The sequence below is a fragment of the Diadema setosum genome, chromosome 2, assembly GCF_964275005.1.
Source record: "Diadema setosum chromosome 2, eeDiaSeto1, whole genome shotgun sequence".
In the NCBI taxonomy this organism is placed as follows: domain Eukaryota; kingdom Metazoa; phylum Echinodermata; class Echinoidea; order Diadematoida; family Diadematidae; genus Diadema; species Diadema setosum.
In genome coordinates, this window is record NC_092686.1 from 11907220 (window position 1) to 11926669 (window position 19450).

The following is a 19450-nucleotide window of genomic DNA, read 5'->3' on the forward strand; positions in this document are numbered from 1 at the left end:
TAGCTTGATATTAAGTACAGGGGTTATAAAATGTCACTGATAAAGTACACTGACTGTTTGCCATGCGAATACATAACTTTACAAGACGGATATTCTCCATTGCATCTCTCTTTCCGGAAGGACTGCACATAAATTAATGTGATGGCACTACAAATATTTCGACACTTTATGGGGAAGACTTAACACCGCTTAACTCAATTTTGACAGCAGAGTTTACCTTTTTGATTAGTCCCATGTGTAGCAATTTTCACAATGTTAAAGGGTATTCAATACTCAAACATGAACTCAGCTATAATTGACCTTTGCAATGAATATGAGTTATGTACCCAATTGATTTTTGAAAATGATATGCAAATTGCACACATTATCGTCTTAAAAACTAATGATATCTCTAATATGAATTAGTCACCCATCACAGGGTCTTTAGAGCACCTCAAAATAATCACATTCGTCACTTGATGTCTGCTGCATATAGTCTCATGTTTGCCGGTACTAAAAGAGACTGGAGCAAGGACATAAGGTGGCTATGAATGGCTGTGTACTTATGGAAAATTGAATATACAAGAATAAGTATGTGTGTCCAGAGATGATATCAAATCCTGGCTGATCTGTGAGAACTTTGTGTCATCCACAATAATAAAGCAATTTTTTGAATCACTTGTTCAACATTGTCCCGATGTCCTTGCTTGCCATACCTCTCAATCCAGCATACAAGATCTAACAAACAAAACAAATCTGGTTACGCCCCAGTCACATAGACATCCCGGATCACCCCGGACCACCCCAGATCTGATCCGGGGAGAGATCCGTGTTGACGCCGGGAGGCCAACACGGCAACTTTTGGAGGTCAAAAACATCCAGCATCATCCGGGGATTGCCGTGTTGGCAGAGCAATCCGGGGTGGTCCGTGTGGCTGCCGTGTAGCTGCCGTGTTGATCCGTGTAGATGCCGTGTTTGTCCGTGTAGACGCCGCGCTCTTCCGGCCTTATCCATGTAGCTGCCGTGTTGATACCATGTGTACAGTCATACCAAAATCCCGGATCTCCCCGGATCACCGTGTAGATCCTTGAGCATCCGTGTTTATATGTGACTGGGGCATTAGCCACACAGATTTTTCAGCCTAATGTGTGCATACATTTGTAACAGCAATCTTAGATTCAGTTAAGTTAACTACCATACATTTAGCATATGGACTTACATTTTACTATCTGTGAACAACTAATATATCTTCTTATGGACTTCAGAAAAGGGAAATAAATTTTGGCACCATTGAGCGCAATTTCAGTTCAATTTACATGATTTTCAATCATCTCCATCCACTGCTAAACATCTAAAGACCGTCTTCTATGACTAAATATCTATCACAAGAGAAAAAAAACATGGTTCAACGATATCATATGAAAGGCAAGGATTGACATCAGCATACAATGTTTCATACAATAAAAAAAAAAGGAGTGCCTACTGTCTCATTTAGAGTTAACAATAGATATTTGGGATGAGCAAATATTATGCATACTGCACACTCTTTTCCAAGCACTAACACGCTGCGAAATGCCACATATATTGACACAGGTACAAATGTATTTGATTCTACTTACTCACTGAAGTTTAGGTGTTTGTGGTGTATCAAGAGAGAAATTCCACAATTCTGCCTATAGATACACAAGGTAATGAGCTTTCCAATCTAATACACTGTACAGGTACTCAGATAGTGTTAACAGCAGCAAGGACAGAACTATAAAAAAATATAAAATAAAACAATGGCATTTGAAGAACATTTGATTGTCACACACCTCAAAAGTGTTGAATTGAAAGCATAAAACATAGACACTCAGACAGTTAATAACTTATAAAAGTGTCCTGTTGTTATAAGCCAGCCACGATGCGAGCACGAGAAAAGCTTACACAGTGCCAAGTAATACCCAATACTTGTAATACATTCAGTCTCTCTATCTCTCTCCCTCCCTCCCCATCTACCCCCCCCCCCCTCCATTTCTCCCTCCCTCCCTCTACCTCTCCTATGGCATTCCTTCTTCTCTTCCTCATTCATTCCTCTCTTGTGTTTTCCATCTAAATCTTATTTCACACACACCTTACTATAAAAGTCACCACCCTTTCTCTCACGAGCAACTGTAAATGCAAAAATTTTCACGGTGTATTAATTTTTCGCGCATTTTGTGCTACTTTTGGCTGGGGCGAATTCTAACACCAGTGAAAAATATCTTCACAACTTTTTCTGCACATACTGAATGGGTTGACAATTGTGCAGCGTGAATTCAAGAACCCACAAATATGTGTTTTAGCTGCTCAGCATGTAAAATTAATCACGGAAAAATATGGACGTTTGCAGTAATCCGAACAGAATATATTTTTTTTTCTGTGCTAAGAGGTGGGGGGTTCCATCTTCAGGAAATCCTGTTCCAAGAAAACTCCAGTCACACACTAACAGCATCCACAGCAGTGAGATTAGTCCACTACATTTACATGGAATGCAAAAAATACCTTACATCAGAGGACTAATGCTTACATTTATGGCAAGATGGCGAACAGGCTCCCAAGCCACACAGTATGTGGTGGCATAACATTTCATTGCTATATCTGCGATTTGGATAAGTTATGGAAATGTAATATGTATAAAGAGATTGGCTCAATTTTACATCTAGACGAATAATATAATGCGCTAAATTTGTTAATTGCATATGGTGTTCACTTCAGAGCAGGATGCGGGTTTTCGGGAAGATAATGCTACACTGTATCTTCTTTTTCCATTTTTTTTTTCCCTCTTTGAAGGAGGAAAAATGGTGGAAGTTCAAGTTTTTACAGCTTTATGATCAGCCTCAATAACAGATCTGCTAGTAAAATGAGTAAACATCTCTGTAGAGAATAAACTGAGACTTCAGATGTCAAATTGACCAAACATCATTTTGAAAGCGTGAAGCTGTCTAAAGTCATGCTGTCAAGACATGTATACAAGAAACTGAGTCCACCAGTAATGAGAGTTCCTACGTGATGCCTTCCGCAAGTACATTGTGCAGCTAAAATACAATTGGGTCATTGAGATTTTTAGCTGACAATAAAGGGTTAGCCAAAACTACACTCTGCAATACAGGATGAAGACTGCACGGTATGTGTGTGTAGAATATTTACTTGCAATAAATTATGTGATAAATACATCATAGCATTAATGCACAGAGGATTAACTTGGTCTTTAAAAAAAAATGTTTTAAAAAGTCAGCCTTAGCATCAAACTTCACAAACACTGACAAGTCTTTCTACACTTGATACATTTCCATGACGAGGCCACCAACCAACCCACGTCCCTACGACTTGACCAGCTTGAAACCGTGGCCGGTGTTGATCACTTTGGGTGGGAGCCACATTAGCTTCCATCGCCGTATGCAGTGCAGGCATGACGAGCACAGAGACAGGACGTCGAGGGCGCTGGGCAGCTGGAGGAGCTTGATGAGAGGGTGCGTGGCCCGCGGGAAGTTGCTCTGCCAGTGGCTCTCCATTTCAGCCTCCGTGGGCTGGTGGAAGACAAACTCCCCCCAGCGCCCTGACACCGCATAACTAGCCTTGATACGCCGCCCTTGCTCATGCCACGTGATGTCAGTCTCCTTGGTGCAGTTGAAGTCGACCCACTCTTTGGTGAAGTCGCCCACAGAGGTCGTGACCCCTGTCTCTGGATCCGTCGACTTGCTCAGGACGGAGGTCTGTATCGCCAGGAAGTTGTCCCCGTCTTTCTGGACGCGCTTGGGCCAGTCACCACTCGTCCGCGTGTCCATCATTATGATGAGCCTTGAGCCACTCTGCTGGTCAAGTGATGACCATAGCTCCAACAGACTGTCAAATTTTAATATTCCATTATCTGTGGGGATAATGAGATAACATCATAAAAATACCACGCAAACACCTGATTACATACAGGAAGTATTCATTTGTAACCATCCAGACATCATTCATAGAGCATAACAATGTGTGACACTCTTTACTACAGTAGGAAGGTCCAGTTTCATATAAACACTAAGGGACAAGTAAACCAGAGCCTATGAAGAACCTATGAAGAGTTTAAATGTCAAAAGCGGTACATACATTTTTGTCCAATAAGAGAGCAAAACATACGCAACGTATCATATTGTTTCAACAATTTGTAAGAAGTACATTCAATAGTACAAGAGCAATATGCACATGTACTACATGTGTACAAGAAAATATACAAAGTAAAACCTCAAGAATACATCCTTGGTGACTAATAGTAGTTTGTAAATGGGGGTCAAGGGAGCAAGTTGTACCTCAGAGAATTGTAAGCCAGACAAAATTGCAAATACTGAAGGAAAAACTACGACTGCATGTTCTTACCTGTCACTTGCGAGAAAGTTATCATCAGTCAGACAACATGCAGACTGACTTTACCAGTACACAGAGTCATTGCCTAGGAACATTGATGGTACACTAAGGCACCATTTTATAAAAGATGTTAGGATAGCAACTCTTGCTGGACTAGCAACTTCCAATAGCAAGAGCAAATTAGGAAGTTGGATTCTTGTCGTTACCGTGAAAATTGCCATTTCAGCACGAGTTGCTATCACATCAACTTTTTACACTTGTATGAAAGAGGCCCAGGAGAAGCTAATACTAGTAGACTGTCCATTGAATTGAACTGAATTGAATTTATTTTCCAGACTCATTGCAATATACTATATACAACCTGCAATACCAGTTTAAATTGGTCACAAATAACAAAGACAAACATAATACATGTAATGTCCATTCATATTAATGTGGTCACTCTCACCTGCCAATGCCCAGTCCCCATTGGGATGAACATGACCACTGTAGTACACAAAGTAGGTGTCAAAGCGCGGTCCGTCGCTGGTGGCCCGAGATAAGAAGCTCCTCAGCTTCATGTCCAGAGCGTCCGTGGTCAGCCCACTGGTGGAGAAGTCACAGCTATAGGTGTCAATCATGTGATAGAGGAAGAAGCGCTGGATAGTGTTCAGGAGACCCATGGAGCGGTTACTGTGCTCCTCAGCGGCACTCATCGGCAGCGGCATCGCCGACCCATCAGCCCTGTGGATGGACACAACAGCTATAGCTTTAATTGACTACTGTAAATGTGACCGTGCACCTCAAAACGAACATAAAGTCGCACACACTGATTTTGCGTGAGGACTGAAAATAAGTGAAATGGGTCAACCTAGCCAAACTTGACTTTTTCATATTTTCTGAAAGAGCGGGTCTTCTTTTACATTATGCTAAAATTTGGTATCATAAAACGGGCAGGAAAGTGTGTTTTTTTTTGGCAGTTTATCTCGAACATTTTTGGTAGAATAGTGTGATTAGGTGTGTCTTTAGAATCCCTTTTTCATTTCTGAAAAACCTTGTCCACACTCTTCACTTTCAACTCTAATAACTTTGGAAAGGATAGTGCTACTGCTTTGAAAGTTGGCATTAATTATGGACAGAATGTGTTAATGAGGCATGCTTAATTTCAGTTTAATCTGATAATCCCTTCATTGTTGTTACTCTGGTGGTTTACTTCCTGTTTTTTGTCCCATTCATCGCACAGCCAGCACGGTTTGGTAAAGATTAAGCGCTTGAATAGACACTACTTCAGAGCCTCTTTTCTCAGTTCACACTTTTCCTGAGTATGCGCTTTCTTTCCAATATTTAGATAGGTTAGGAGAGTCCATTTGATTTGAGTTATACATCATTTTAAAGCTTAAAGTCTGCTCTTTCAGAATATGGTCTTAACTAAAAAAAATCATGTCTGGCGACTTTTTGTTTGTTTTGAGGTGCAGGGTCACAAATGTTGAAATTTTCACAGCTTTTGTGCTACTTTATGCTGGAGCACGAATTCTAAAACCTGCAAATATGGCTTCACATTTTTTTTCTTCTTTTTTTTTTTGCACATTTTGAACAGATTGAATCATGGACTCCATCAACTTCTTAGCAGTACGTGTATACTGTGGATTATAAGATCTACATGGCAGTAGAATGTGTATGAGTGCACATGTGTGTCCTACAGCAATCTGGCATCACATTCACTTTCATGCATGGAAATGTGCAATCCCACATGAGTAAGCAGCTCCATAACATGAGTTCAAGAACCCACAAATATTCTTAAAGCCCCACAGACTTTAGTATGTAAATGACCCCACCATGTCCTATCAAAATCATATGCACTTGGGTGAGGATTTTCTCATGATCTTTTATCAAAAATATACATGTATAGTGAGAGATTCCCATGTGTAGCAGGACTGAGTGAGAGGTCTTTCAGTTACCTGCAGAATGAGGATGGACCAACCACAGCATAGGAAGTGCAGGTGCCTCCCAGGGCTCCAGCCAGCTCGTACAGCAGTCCGTGCAGCATCCCCTCCATGGGCAGGACGATAAGCCAGCCCGCCATAAAGGCAGCATTGTGGTTCTGCCACATGACGGCGCCAAGGAACAGGGTGCTGAGGAGGGCGGACGCCACCAGCCGCCGGGAGATGGTGGTGAGGTAGCGCAGACCCCGGGAGGCCATGATCACGCTCAAGCTCTTGTTGGTCTCCCCGCTGATGGAGTGGTACGCGCGGTTGCATTCACGGAGCTTGCCGATGAAGCCCCACGCCGTTATGACGAAAACCACATGGAGACTTATCCAGAGGATTCCAAACACTGCGTAGGCAGGGATGGCGAAGTACCACTCCTCATGGATAATGGTAGCTTGTCCAGCCAGCCCTAAGAACAAGAGCTGACATGTGATGGCAAGCAGGAGTATGAGTCTGTGCACCAGATGACTGCGATTAATGATGCAGTTCCATCGCTCAAGTACCGACAGCCCACAGAAGTAAAAATCGAGAATGGGATCAATAAGCAGGCGACCAGCAAAGCAGCTCAGCGCAAACGGGTTGAAGAGAATGTTGACGGCTTGAAAGAAGAAGGTGCTTGATAAGAGAATGAAGAGAGTCAGGATAGGAATGGAACAGGCCACTTTTAACCGGAGCGACATGATGTTGAACGCCAGTGCAACCACGAGTAGCCATAAGCTTGCCATATACGAAGACTTAATCATGCAGGCTATTCCAAATCCTACACATTCATATTTTTCCACGGTTGTCAGGAGGCGAGAAGTGTAGCCTATTTGGCCCGACACGCGCTCTGCAAAGGATCTGATAACTTTGACGATGAGGCTGGTGATGAGAAGTCCATTGGTTGCCTTGGTGATTGGTTCAGTCATGTCCAGGTTCACATCCATGAAGGAGATGATGCCAAGCAGACATCCAAACCAGAGGTGTGTGAAGCTCAAGGTGTAGTCCACGAGGTCAAAGTAGTAGTAGAGGATTGCGGAGAGGGAGAAGATGAGGAGACCGAATGCCGTCAGGAGGATGATGGTGGAATCTCCGGTCAGCTGCCAGCAGGTGTACAGCCCGAGGCATACAGAGGCAAAGAGAATAATACCATCGAGGATGGTGATGAGTTGCAACCTGCATCGAACATTGAGGGACTTCATGACAAAAAAGGGCAGGACTAAGCAGTGGCTGGTTAGATACTTGACTGACGGCATTGGTCCCCAAGGTTAGGGCAATGGTGAAGGGGAATGCTACTGGGTAATTTACTAGCAGGTCCAACAGCACTGAAAAGAACTTCTATTCAGCACTGGCCTCCATCCATCTTCATAGGCCTGGATGATACAGTTGTGTCAATTCAAAATCCAAAATTGACAGATTTATGACCTTGATGTGTGTTCTGAGCAACCTTTGTTTGGTGGCGCAATCCTTTCTCTGTAGAGCAAGAATAAAAAATGTAAAATACAGTCAAGCGTAAAAAATACATCATTCAGAGACTTAAATATTCCCATCTTTATGATAGGCATTCTCATCACTATAAAAATTTATCATAATGGCCATCAAGTCACAGGCTGATAATTACATTAATCCTATAAAGCCCAAGCAAGCTACATTGTATTTTGAACATTCCCTGAGGCTGTGTTCAGCACCATAACTTTTGAATCGAGTAGATGATTATCTGATTTTCTAATAATTAATGTTCTAATACCGTAATATTATATTACTGCTGCTTTCACTCAATCCACATTTGTAACCTGCGACAACGGTTTCAGGCAAAAGTCGCAGAGGAAATTCCCTCCTACATATAGGCAGGGTACAAAGATTTTGACCATTATTTTTGTTGATTTTGGGGTTTGGCAGAAACAGAATTTTTGATATGTTTTCTACATCTACACTGAATTTCATAGCATAAGACTGTTTTTCGTATCGAAAACGGAATTTTAAACACCCTATGTTGGATTGCACTTGTAAGTTTCGATCTTCTTTCGAACACTGCGCCAGTATGCCCAGTGTTGCTACGGAGCGGCATCTTGCATGCGATTGGCCAGTACATCGCACACATTTACATAGTTCGGCTTTTGGAGAGAGGTCTCGCAGCGTGTCGGATATGTTTTGTCCTAGCTCCATTGTCGTTGCAACAATCAATAGATACCAGTACGCTCGCTTTGTGGTGTATGCTCTTCGTTTGGCTTTCTATCAGGGCTTTTTTACGGCAATGTTCCACAACGGATGAGAAACAAAAAGTGAACAGCAACACTAGGCAACACTAACTTCCAACGTGAAAACAGATATGATAGGGAACATGGTTTGAACGTATCAGAGTCACAAATTGCCACACAAATGTGCAACATGCAATCGGAAACTTAACTTGAGAATTGTGCTTGTAGTAAATGTGACAGCAGGTTGACTCGAGACAGCAAAAGAGAGGAAAGGAGCAATTATAAATGACCAATATTCAAATACACTGTGCTAAATGCCGAAATTGCACCAGACAAAGTAGGGCCTAAAGTCATGTTTGTTTGTTTCTTTCTTTCTTTACTGCAAAATGCAACACATGCACGGCTCAAAAAGAAAACAACAGGAAGCGTGACCTTTGCCATCTTTCTGCCTTGGAAAGAGTCCCACAAAATGAGGAAGAAGAAGACGCTAGCTAGACCTAGGCCTAGATCTATCAGGATCTAGGTAAATTTATCTAGGTTTCTACATAAAAATCGAAGTTTACCATAACATGACAGAAAAGCCAGTAGGTGGGGCCCTGTTGTACTAAACGACATACACCCAGCACCCGCCCTAACTTAGCTGCATTCAGTCAACTTCTAATAACGTAGAAAAAAAATAGATAAATTCTATGACGACGCAACTCTGTAAAGAATTAAAAACAAAACGCACCTTCTAACCGTTAGACAGCACTTTCGTCATTGCCACAAGAAATTGGCTTGTGAGGACATTAAACTTTGACAACTTTTCCGAGAACGTCTCACTCCATGTTTCGTCAATAAACAAATTGAGACAAAATTGAACTACGCCCTCATGCGATATATCATTTCAATATTTTTTTTTTTGGGGGGGGGGGGGTGGGGTGGCAGCTATCCACCTCGTCCTACATTTTCATTCGAAATTATTTTTGTTTTGCGACGCTTTGCATTAGCACTGAATGAGCGCTTAAACGAACAAAAAACAAAAGCAACCCCAAGCACAGCAACAACAATAATAATTAACTATAACGAGGACAAAAAGCAACCCAAAAACAAAACAAACAAGCGTATAAACAAAGGGCGTTTCAGAAAGCTTGCCAGAGGGTTGTCACCTCATTTTCATAGCACAAGTGTACGTGTATCAAGCACTATGAAATTGAATCCGGATCCCGACAGTAGTTTGGCAGGAATAGTGCTGTATAATACTGAGGAGTCACAGTGCAGCCCGAACAGAATAATGCGATTTCTATCACCGAGGAATTCGTAATTTCACCGAGTGGCTCGAAATAGTGCGTGATTTTTAGCCCTGAATGAATTCATACAACGTAGTACACACATACAAACAGAAACAACGTACCACAGTCGTTCGTTTTTTCATCTTCTTGTTTTTTTTTTCTTTTGTCTACCAACATTTTCCCATTTCTTAAGATGGTATAACAATTAGGATACCCCTATGTTTAGCTATTCTTTCATCTCATTCATTTTCAATCGATCTTTGTTTAACTTCTTGAGAAGTTGAAAGTTTATTTTTAGTTCTCCTATAAACGGAATCCTATACTGAATTAAAAGTATCATTATTTTGTGAGTAATTGTTCCTCCCTGCATTATTTCATCAACATAGACTTCTTTCTCATTTATAACAACAGATTGAATAAATCACCACAATCTCTCAAAGGACTCGATCTTTTTTTTTTTTACAAGTGAAAATAAGTACTATATGAGGTCATATACCGATAACACATTACACTACATATCCATGGGAAAAAAAATATGGTAAAGCGCACTATACGTGAACACTACGTCACGATATAGCATACTTTCCTATAACGACATTGTGTCTTCAACAAAATAGCAATGTTATGTTTGGTCACATCACTATGTAAACCAATCACTGAACATGATTTTATTGATAAAGGCTATAACAATAACTCTAACACATGCAAATAATCTATTCTGAGCACTGAAATGGATTCAGCTGCAGGGGGTAGAAAAGCTTGTTGTTATATAGGTGCTCAGAGAATAACAATAGATAGGTGTTGATAAATGCGTATGGCGATATAAAGTTACAGGAAAAAAAAAAAAAAAAACCCAAACGTTCGTGGTTCTCATCGGTCTCACGTGATACAAAGATTCGCTTTGCTTGTGAGTCACTAATTGAGGTCACCTAAACTGCTAGCTGCTGATTGGTTATTTTCAAATTCCACCATCCATGATCATTAACTTGTAATGAGCGTGTAATTGTTGTACTTTCACATTTAAGGTGCACGAAAAGGGACAGTGATTGGTCGATTTAAGGTTTGAAATATTGATACTTTTTATTTTGTGGGATTTCAGTTTTCTTTTTCTTTTTTTATGACAAACTTAGTAAAATTTATTGACAGGTCATGGAGGTAATTGTATCTGGGGAACCTTATATCTGTACCAATATAATGGATGTTGTGCTGATGGTTCTATGAAAATTCATATGACACACTATATGGGCTCATCATCACCATATCAACAGATTGTTTTCCTTGTTGCTTTGCTTTTACTTAATTTTTATCATGGTATTTTTACGCCATGTTTATAGCAGATATTAATCTCACATCACATCATGACCTAGGCGCTATATGAATTGAAAAAAGGCAGATATCTTTTCGAAAAGTTTGGTTCGTGTTGGAGAATATTATAGCGGAGAAAGTATTCCATAAAAAGTGGACATACAGTCCTTACCAAGAGGATGAATGTTGTGACCTTCCTCCCCGCCCACTTTTTATTACTTAATTATTATTAGCAATTTGTCAGCGGTGCTACCGGTAATCAGTGATTCATGGTTTGTTTTATCAGGGAGGTGGGAAATTCACCTCCCTGGTTTGAGCGTGGGCTGTAATAGGTACGTTCTTGAATGAATTATCCATAGGTGCTTGCCTGGAGAGGGTATTACGCATAGAAGGTACCTTCATGACTCGTCAGGTGACGGAATACAGGGAGTTAATGTGGCCGAGACACCGGGAACTCCCTATACCCTGGACAGCAATTATTATTACATGACCATCTCAACATTAGTCACAGCGTGTCGGTGTATACACTTTTTCCAGCCTGGCCTGAAGTCTTACTGGCTCCTGGCCAGCAATTTCAATATTTCAAAATGTGTTTTTTTGTGTTTTCTTTTTACCTTATTAATGGTATATCAATAAATTTCATTAATCATATTTTGCAATGTCGATATAAAATGCACTTATATCTTCTGTAAAAAAAAAAAATCGCATTTACATGTTTTGTTGGAGATATTAATGAATGAATGAATGAATGAATGAACGAATGAATAAATGAATGAATAAATGAATGAATGAATGAATGAATGAATGAATGAATGAATGAACGAATGAATAAATGAATGAATAAATAAATGAATGAATGAATGAATGAATGAATGAATAAATGAATATGAATGAATAAATGAATGAATGAATGGATATGAATGAATAAATGAATGAATGAATGAATGAATGAATGAATGAACAGAATCAAGGTAAAAGCTGACAAGTGCTCTCCTCAATTAAAGGGAACAATTTTTGGAGCCATCATTGCTGGATAAGGAGACTACTATACTTCATGACGTCATCATGGACACCAATGTAAAGAAAAGAGAATTCCACAAAATTTGACTTTTCATGAAAAGTACACATTCCATCGACTTGTTACTGACATTATGATAAGTGTAATACCATTCCCCTGCTTTCTGAAAGAGGTAAATCAAGTGCTCTTTCATTGTGCTAGAAAAGTGAAAAATTTGCTGAATTTTCTTTATATTTTCTTCATGACATTGTTGACCATAATGACGCAATGAACTATAGTAGTCTCCTTATCTAGTGATGATGTCACCAAAAATGTAAAAATTCATAACTTTTGAATCGATTGCCCAATTTTCCTCAAACTTTCACTGATGTGTTGTAATGATATTGCTGCCTTCACTCAATCCACATTTATAATTTGAGCTTTGGTCCGATCCGGGTCGATGCATGTGTGTCTTTTTTTTTCTTTTGACTTTGTAGGCTGCCACTTACCTGTGCATAATATGCTGCAGTAAGCAAAACCAGGTATAGAATCAATTGAATTGAATTGAATTGAATTGAATTGAATTGAATTGAATGCGATTGATTTCATTCTTCGATGATTCCATCAGGAAAACGTAAGAGTCCTCTTACACCTCCCTCAAGTCCCTGATTGCACTGTCATTTCACCATCCCTACGAGGCCACCCCACCCCATGCACCCCCACACACAAGAACTTGGACATAAGATCCTTCATTCTGCTACAACACAAAATGACTCTATAAAGTTATACTGCGCCACAGAATCTTCCCATCATGCCTCTCTGGCTGCCCGTAATCAATCCTTTACAAAGATTAAGGACGTGTTTGATTTCCTCAAGCAGAATTCAAGTCTTCTAGCTCTTTAGAGTAAATCTATATAGGAGCCTATTAAGAACCATAAATTCATGTGCGTTCGTAAGGATGCTATACTCGCACAAATTGTATAGCATTGATTTCCTCGCTGAAGACAATTTCGTTACCATTCGTGACTTTCATTACAAGAATAGGTGAACACCTCATTTGAAAAGAATACATTACAATGATATTATATCTGCGAAACCACATCAATTGTAGGCCCTACCCTTGTTATATTTTACAGTATAATCATAAATTATGTTCCATGTATTTACTCGCCATTGGATTGTATTTGCCAAACTGCGGAAGTGAAATTCATCAAAACAAACCTTCAGTTCAATGGCATGATTCTCCAAACGAAAGCTTACTGAGGTTATATCAGTTCTAAAAATTTGCACACAAAGTGAGAATCGATGCTCACTTTGTGTGCAAATTTTAGAACTGACATCTATTTTGGTCAGTAATTCTTTTTCCAAACATTCGTCGTCACTTCTGATAAAAATTTCTTGGGCAATGAATCACTATGCGAACAATGACTCAAGGAGGTATGATATTCTATACTAAGCCACAAAATGTAGAAACAACCGCGATCTATGTCCTATCCGACGCATCATAACGTTTCCTGTATATCAGGAAGTGAACATGGAGAGAGCTCGTATCATAGCTTCCGAATTTCCAACACATTTTGAGCCCTCAGGTTTAGAGGTTAATCAGCAACCGCGATCTCTTCCAAATCATTGAAATCCCGTTTCGATTCTAAAGAAGTACAATAAGGCATCTTCGATAGAGGACAATAATACAATTTCATTGAGACCAAAATATATTTAGATGTATTTGATGAACCTAATCAAGACATTCGGTGATAATTGAAACTGCACAAACAATACTATTGACTGCAAACACTTCGGAAACAGAGATTCAAGTCGGGGATATATACTCTAAGAAACAAAGATGAAGTATTTGACACAATCTGATAAGATCTTACAGTATGGTCTCGGTTGGGCATTCCGTAATCCATTCTATTCAGAATTTACATTTTTTATGGGCCCGAGGAAAAGATGGTGGTAATCGACAGAGACGTCACATGCATCGTCAGTGACACCAAAAAAGAAAAAAAAAAATAACCAACAACAACAACAAACAAAACAATAAAAAAGAAACAAAGCCAAACAAAAACAAAAACTGTATCACCACCAGACTTTGAGAAACAGCAACTGGCAAATTTATTTCTCGCCCTCGAGCGCCATGTCTATCTTCGAAAACTCTCGAAGATTTTCCACCCCAAGTGGGCCAGCATGCTGTACACTCATTCGCATAAATACATATTCATGACAACATACACACACACAAGCACAAACAAACGCAAAAACACACACATACACACTCTTTCTCTCTCGTTCTGCATTGTGTTCTGCTATACATGATATCAGACAGTATGAATCGCTTGATTCTCTCATTGACTGACGAAGAATCATTCCTTTTTTTTTTTTCTTTCTTTTTAAGAGGGTCGTTGACCCCATGTAGTAATACTGAGAGCAGGATATCGGAGCCTTGAACCAACATGTCATGAATGTTTTAGTATAGCATTTGGCAATGCGGAAAATAATGATATCAAATAAAAGGGAAATGCGAGAACATCGATACACCTTTTTAAAGTGATAGATGAATAATAGTTACTAAATTTAATACAGGACCTAGACGGTTTTGTCGACAGAACACTTTTTCTTATTCAGATTATGCTTTTCAACGCAATTCGAGACTAACAGAATACTTGTAGTCAAAGACAGTGGGCTGACACAGTTTTTTTTTCTGTTATTCTTGTGGGTTTTGTGTGTGTGTGTGTTTTTGTTTTGTTTTGTTTTGGGTTTTTTTGTGGGTTTTTTTTTTTTGGTTGATTTTCTTGTACTGGTTTGAATCTAGACGTGGATTACTGAAAACCAGGGGTGTACAATCTACTGAGCTCAACCTTGTTCAGGGTGGACGCACAACAATAGAAATTTCCCTCAAGGTGTCTTTTCCCTGGTATTTTTATCACATTCCCTCCACAAACGTGAATCAGAACACAGCCAGAGCGCTGGGATATACTCATCACCTGGCCATGTGACACAAAGTTTGTATCTGTTTTAGGAAGTGACAAATATCTGTAGTCGAAATCCAGGCGCGGCAGCAGTGGACTTCAAAAAGAGAGCAGGAAAATTGTGGGCTCAATACCGGAACCAATATCTACCTAATACTCAGGGATTCTTTGTTTTGTCTATCCGGTATCGAAGGAAAAATGAAACAGTCCTATTCCTACGTTTGGAATCGACGCTCTCATGGTTGACGGGTGGACTGCCATTCGAGTTCGGGCGGGAACCAGTCAGCACATACACGAACAAAAGGTTATGATTCCGTTTCGTGGCTTCGTCGAGAGAATTCGAACTGTCTTCGTTTGTCATCTCGTCCTCGCAAGATTCTATCACTTCGAATTGGATTAGCACGAGAGGAAGTTGAATAATTCTCGACGGTTACCACACAGAACTCTGAGAGCAAACTTCATATCGACCGTGCGTCAGTCGGCATTTTCCCGCTTATATTCATCTTCCGTCGCTGTCTGTGTTTCTCTGTCGAGGATTTTTAGAACCCCGGACTAGTCTTTTAGGATCGTTAACTGGTCATTTATTGTCCTAAAAGTGAGTATACACAACATCATTTCTTTTTTTTTTTGTTCTTTTTTTTTACCAACTAGTATCCGCTATATTGTTCTTTTCAACAGCATACAATCTACCAATGGAGGGTTGTTGTTTTTTTTTTTTTAAATCCCAACAGTGTAAGAATATACAACTTCAGGGGAATCACGTACACTGCTTTTGTAATCTAGAAAGATGCCAAACGTTTAGCACAAGAAAAATTCATCAGATTTATATACTGTTTCTCCATAACTGTTGTCTCTCTGTGGAATTTCTGCTCTAACAAAATATTTTGAAGAATTGCGACACTGAAAAACATATAACACAGTAAAATTGTGTCTTTTGTCTATTACGTATCTCCTTGAGAAAAAAAAAGGTTATGGGCTGACATAAGCTTGAAAATCAAATCATGTCATCATCTATAAAGACTGCATCTACTGTCTAATTACTTCGATTAATAAGTGAGGGTTCTCATGACACTGTATGAAGCATGAAAACATTGCGAAAAACCTTCCAGTCTGCAGTGTTAAGCGGGGTCAATGAGTTATATGCACTTACGATATTCAGCTGTAATAGAATGAAATGCAACTTTGTGGTCATAATGAATTGACACTTGAATGATAACCATTTTACGGTCTAAAACGAGGGCTGCAATATATTCTATTTGCCAGTACTTCAGCATGTCCATTTGTGCTCATCATCCTGAACACATCCTGCATGATATTTATTTGATAAGTTTCACAATCAAATTTTGTTCGGGCTCACGGTGACTCAGACTACACTCTAAAAGACGTAAGAACACTTCGCTTGAAAATTCGTTGTTATTGTCTTTTAGTGACGTATTAGCAGAGTTATCTCGAGAACCACTGTGCCAAAGATTATCAATTCATATATTCACTATACCCTACAAACACTTTTAAAGTAGGTTCGATTTCGATAGAGAGGTGAACAGGCCGCGCAATGCATGGTATAAGTAGTATACGGAATTGCTCGATGACAGAGACAGGATTACACAGGTGGTTTAACCATTATGACGTCATAGCATAGTCCCCACAACAGCTTCTGTAAGCGGCTGACTCGTTAATGGTTTAGATAGGATGATAATAATTGTAAACGGGCAAGCCTTTAATGCAAAGGATTGCGCAGGGACATCACGCAGATCGACGCAAGGGAAAGTATGACAAGAAGAGGGACCTATCTGGTTTTAAAAAGGTATTCGAATTCTTGCAAAACGCCATAAGAGCAGCATGTCGTTACAAAAGGAAAGCGTCACGTACGATACCTTACAGATTGGTGTACAAGTGTAGGTGCATATGTTTGAATAGACACCAAAATATAAAGCTCCAAATACAGGTTTAGACAATGTTGAGTCACCATGCGAGTCTTTTCTAATGTCGCATGAATTATTGATCTAAAGGTGGTATTTGCCTCAGCCGCGTGTGAAACATTAAGAAAGCAATTTTACTTTTACTTTGACTAATAACACTTATAAAGATAATTCACTTGACGAAAAAAAAATGAATCGGAAATATTATTACCCACATGGACCAAATAGCAAACAAAGATCGTGAAAAGGAAAAAAACAACAACAATAATTTGTATCTGCGAGTCTATTGTTGACCATGGTAACCTATTGGTCATTATTAATAGCAATCCTGATCATGTGATTAAAGTAAATGTGATGTTTCTTGCGTGCTGCTCATTTTTCTGTTTTTTTTTTTTTAGAGAGAGAGAGAGAGAGAGAGAGAGAGAGAATCCCAAGAAACATCATAAATATGCTTCTTTTATATGCATCAATTATTCAACTGTTGTTCTCATCGTAGCAGAATTGTACCATTCCAGGAAAAAAAAATAACAAAGCAAAAACGTAGAAAAAAAAATGGTGATGCAATGCTCATTGCGTAGTTGGCATTTTGATTACTTTAAGCCTAAATCTTTGTTGGACAAAATGTTGGATGTCCCAATAACATTCTGCGAATAGGTTGGTTTGCCAACTCACACTTCCTGATAATGTTCAAAGTTACGTGTTAAAAAAAAAGCCACAAATTTATATTCTATTACTTCTCATGACGCGCTATTATGAACTAGATCGAATAATTCAATAAAATTACATAATGATATTGTGTCATTAACCAGGGTAGCCCATTCAGTGTTAGCACTGCTCTTCACAAGGGCCTTGCCTTTATACCCAGTTGTACCCCATGGTCCCCAGCATTGCTAGATCATTTTACGTCTTGGTGGACTAGAACGTCATGGGTATAAGCGTGTGGTCCAAGGACGTAAGCACTTGGCATACCGCAGGAGCAGGACTCAAACTCGGGAGCTATACGTTTGAAAGTCAAGAGTCTTACCCACTATGATTCCCTCCCCCCCCCCCCCCCCACACACACACATACAAAAGAATACAACAACAACACAAGACAAAACAAAACAAAACAAAAGAAGCAAAACCGCTCAGATTTTCCCAGCAATAGTTTAAGGACTTTGGTGTGAAAAAGATTCTTGTTAGGAAGTCTTCACAATCATGCAGTGATAAAAGAGAACAAATTAGTAAGACTTGTGATTCAATTCGTGTCTGGGGTTGACTCTGTGGGATTCTTGTTTCCCAACAAACCTGATCAGGGTTACTGGGTTACTCATGGAAATTACTCACGGCACAGCTGGATTCACCTCAGTGTAACATACGTTGTGTCTTAAAGTGCCGTTTCTCTTAAATGATGTGGGCAAATACCACACTTAATAGAAGGGGAAATCTATATTAAAAAAAAGGAAGAAAACACGTTATTAATGTGAGGAATACCATCTACGCGAAGATGAGAAAAATTGCGTTAGTATGACCATCCACTTGTCAAACATTTGTCGTTGTTGTTGTTGTTGTTGTTCATCGGGGTTCAATGAATACAATTCAAACACAGCTTATTGCCGAGGATGTTACGTATCTTCACCAGTTCTCGCTATAGCATTATTCTCACAGTTTACAATGAGAGTCAAAATGGCCTCAAACATAACATCAGCAGTTGGGCTGATTGATTGTCAAGAGCCTATCTACGAAGACTACTTCACAAGAATCTCAACAGACACCGGAAATTATTTATCCTTGGTGTACAGATTTGTCTAGGATACGGACTCTACAAAACATTTCCTAACCATCACATCCGAAAATAAATACAGCCATCACCAACTTGGCCAATCATACACCGCCATCAAGAAGGCGCCTGAACTCTGTTATGAAGTCGTTGAAAAACGATTGGGTAAATTATTAACATTTTCCTCTATTTAATGTCGGCTTTGCAGCCTTGTCCTCTCGCTTAATTATTCATAAATGTATATTACCGAAATCTTCCGGTGATTATCGTCGTAAGTTAGACAGCGAGCTAACTAAAAGTTTCCGGCAAATTAGAAGCTCATCTTTATACGGCGCCTACTGATCGCATCATCATTAGAGCGGTATCCCCCCCCCCCCACACACACACACACATACACACACGCACACATGCACAACCCCACCCCATGCACTGACCTAGAATTGAGGAAAGTGATGATAACTTGACATTTCAGACTGACGCAAAGATGCGATCTGCTTCAGATCATCCAGCGCCTCCGAAGCCTCATCATCAATGCCATCATTTACGAGAAAATTAGTAACGGATCGCTGCAGTGAACCCACTATTCCAACTTTCAATATCAGAGCAACTGCAGTTGCGTCTAATGATAATACTTGCTTTCAACATGGACATTAAAAAAAAGAGATAAAGTGACTCCCTTCTATACTTAAACGGAGAATGTTTTTCGGTGATATGAGTAAATCATGCCTGTAAAGGAATT

General features: G+C 39.6%; 1 protein-coding gene across 1 annotated transcript; it reads right to left on the reverse strand.

Annotated features, from left to right (window-relative positions):
* Positions 1 to 3320: 3320 nt before the first annotated feature.
* Positions 3321 to 7676, reverse strand: LOC140239816 (transmembrane protein 168-like). Its single transcript, XM_072319640.1, has 3 exons — positions 6285 to 7676; positions 4796 to 5070; positions 3321 to 3868 (listed from the first exon to the last, which is right to left on the reverse strand). Exons 1-3 carry the CDS (start codon positions 7547 to 7549, stop codon positions 3321 to 3323), a joined length of 2088 nt encoding a protein of 695 aa, XP_072175741.1. The 5' UTR covers positions 7550 to 7676.
* Positions 7677 to 19450: the final 11774 nt, after the last annotated feature.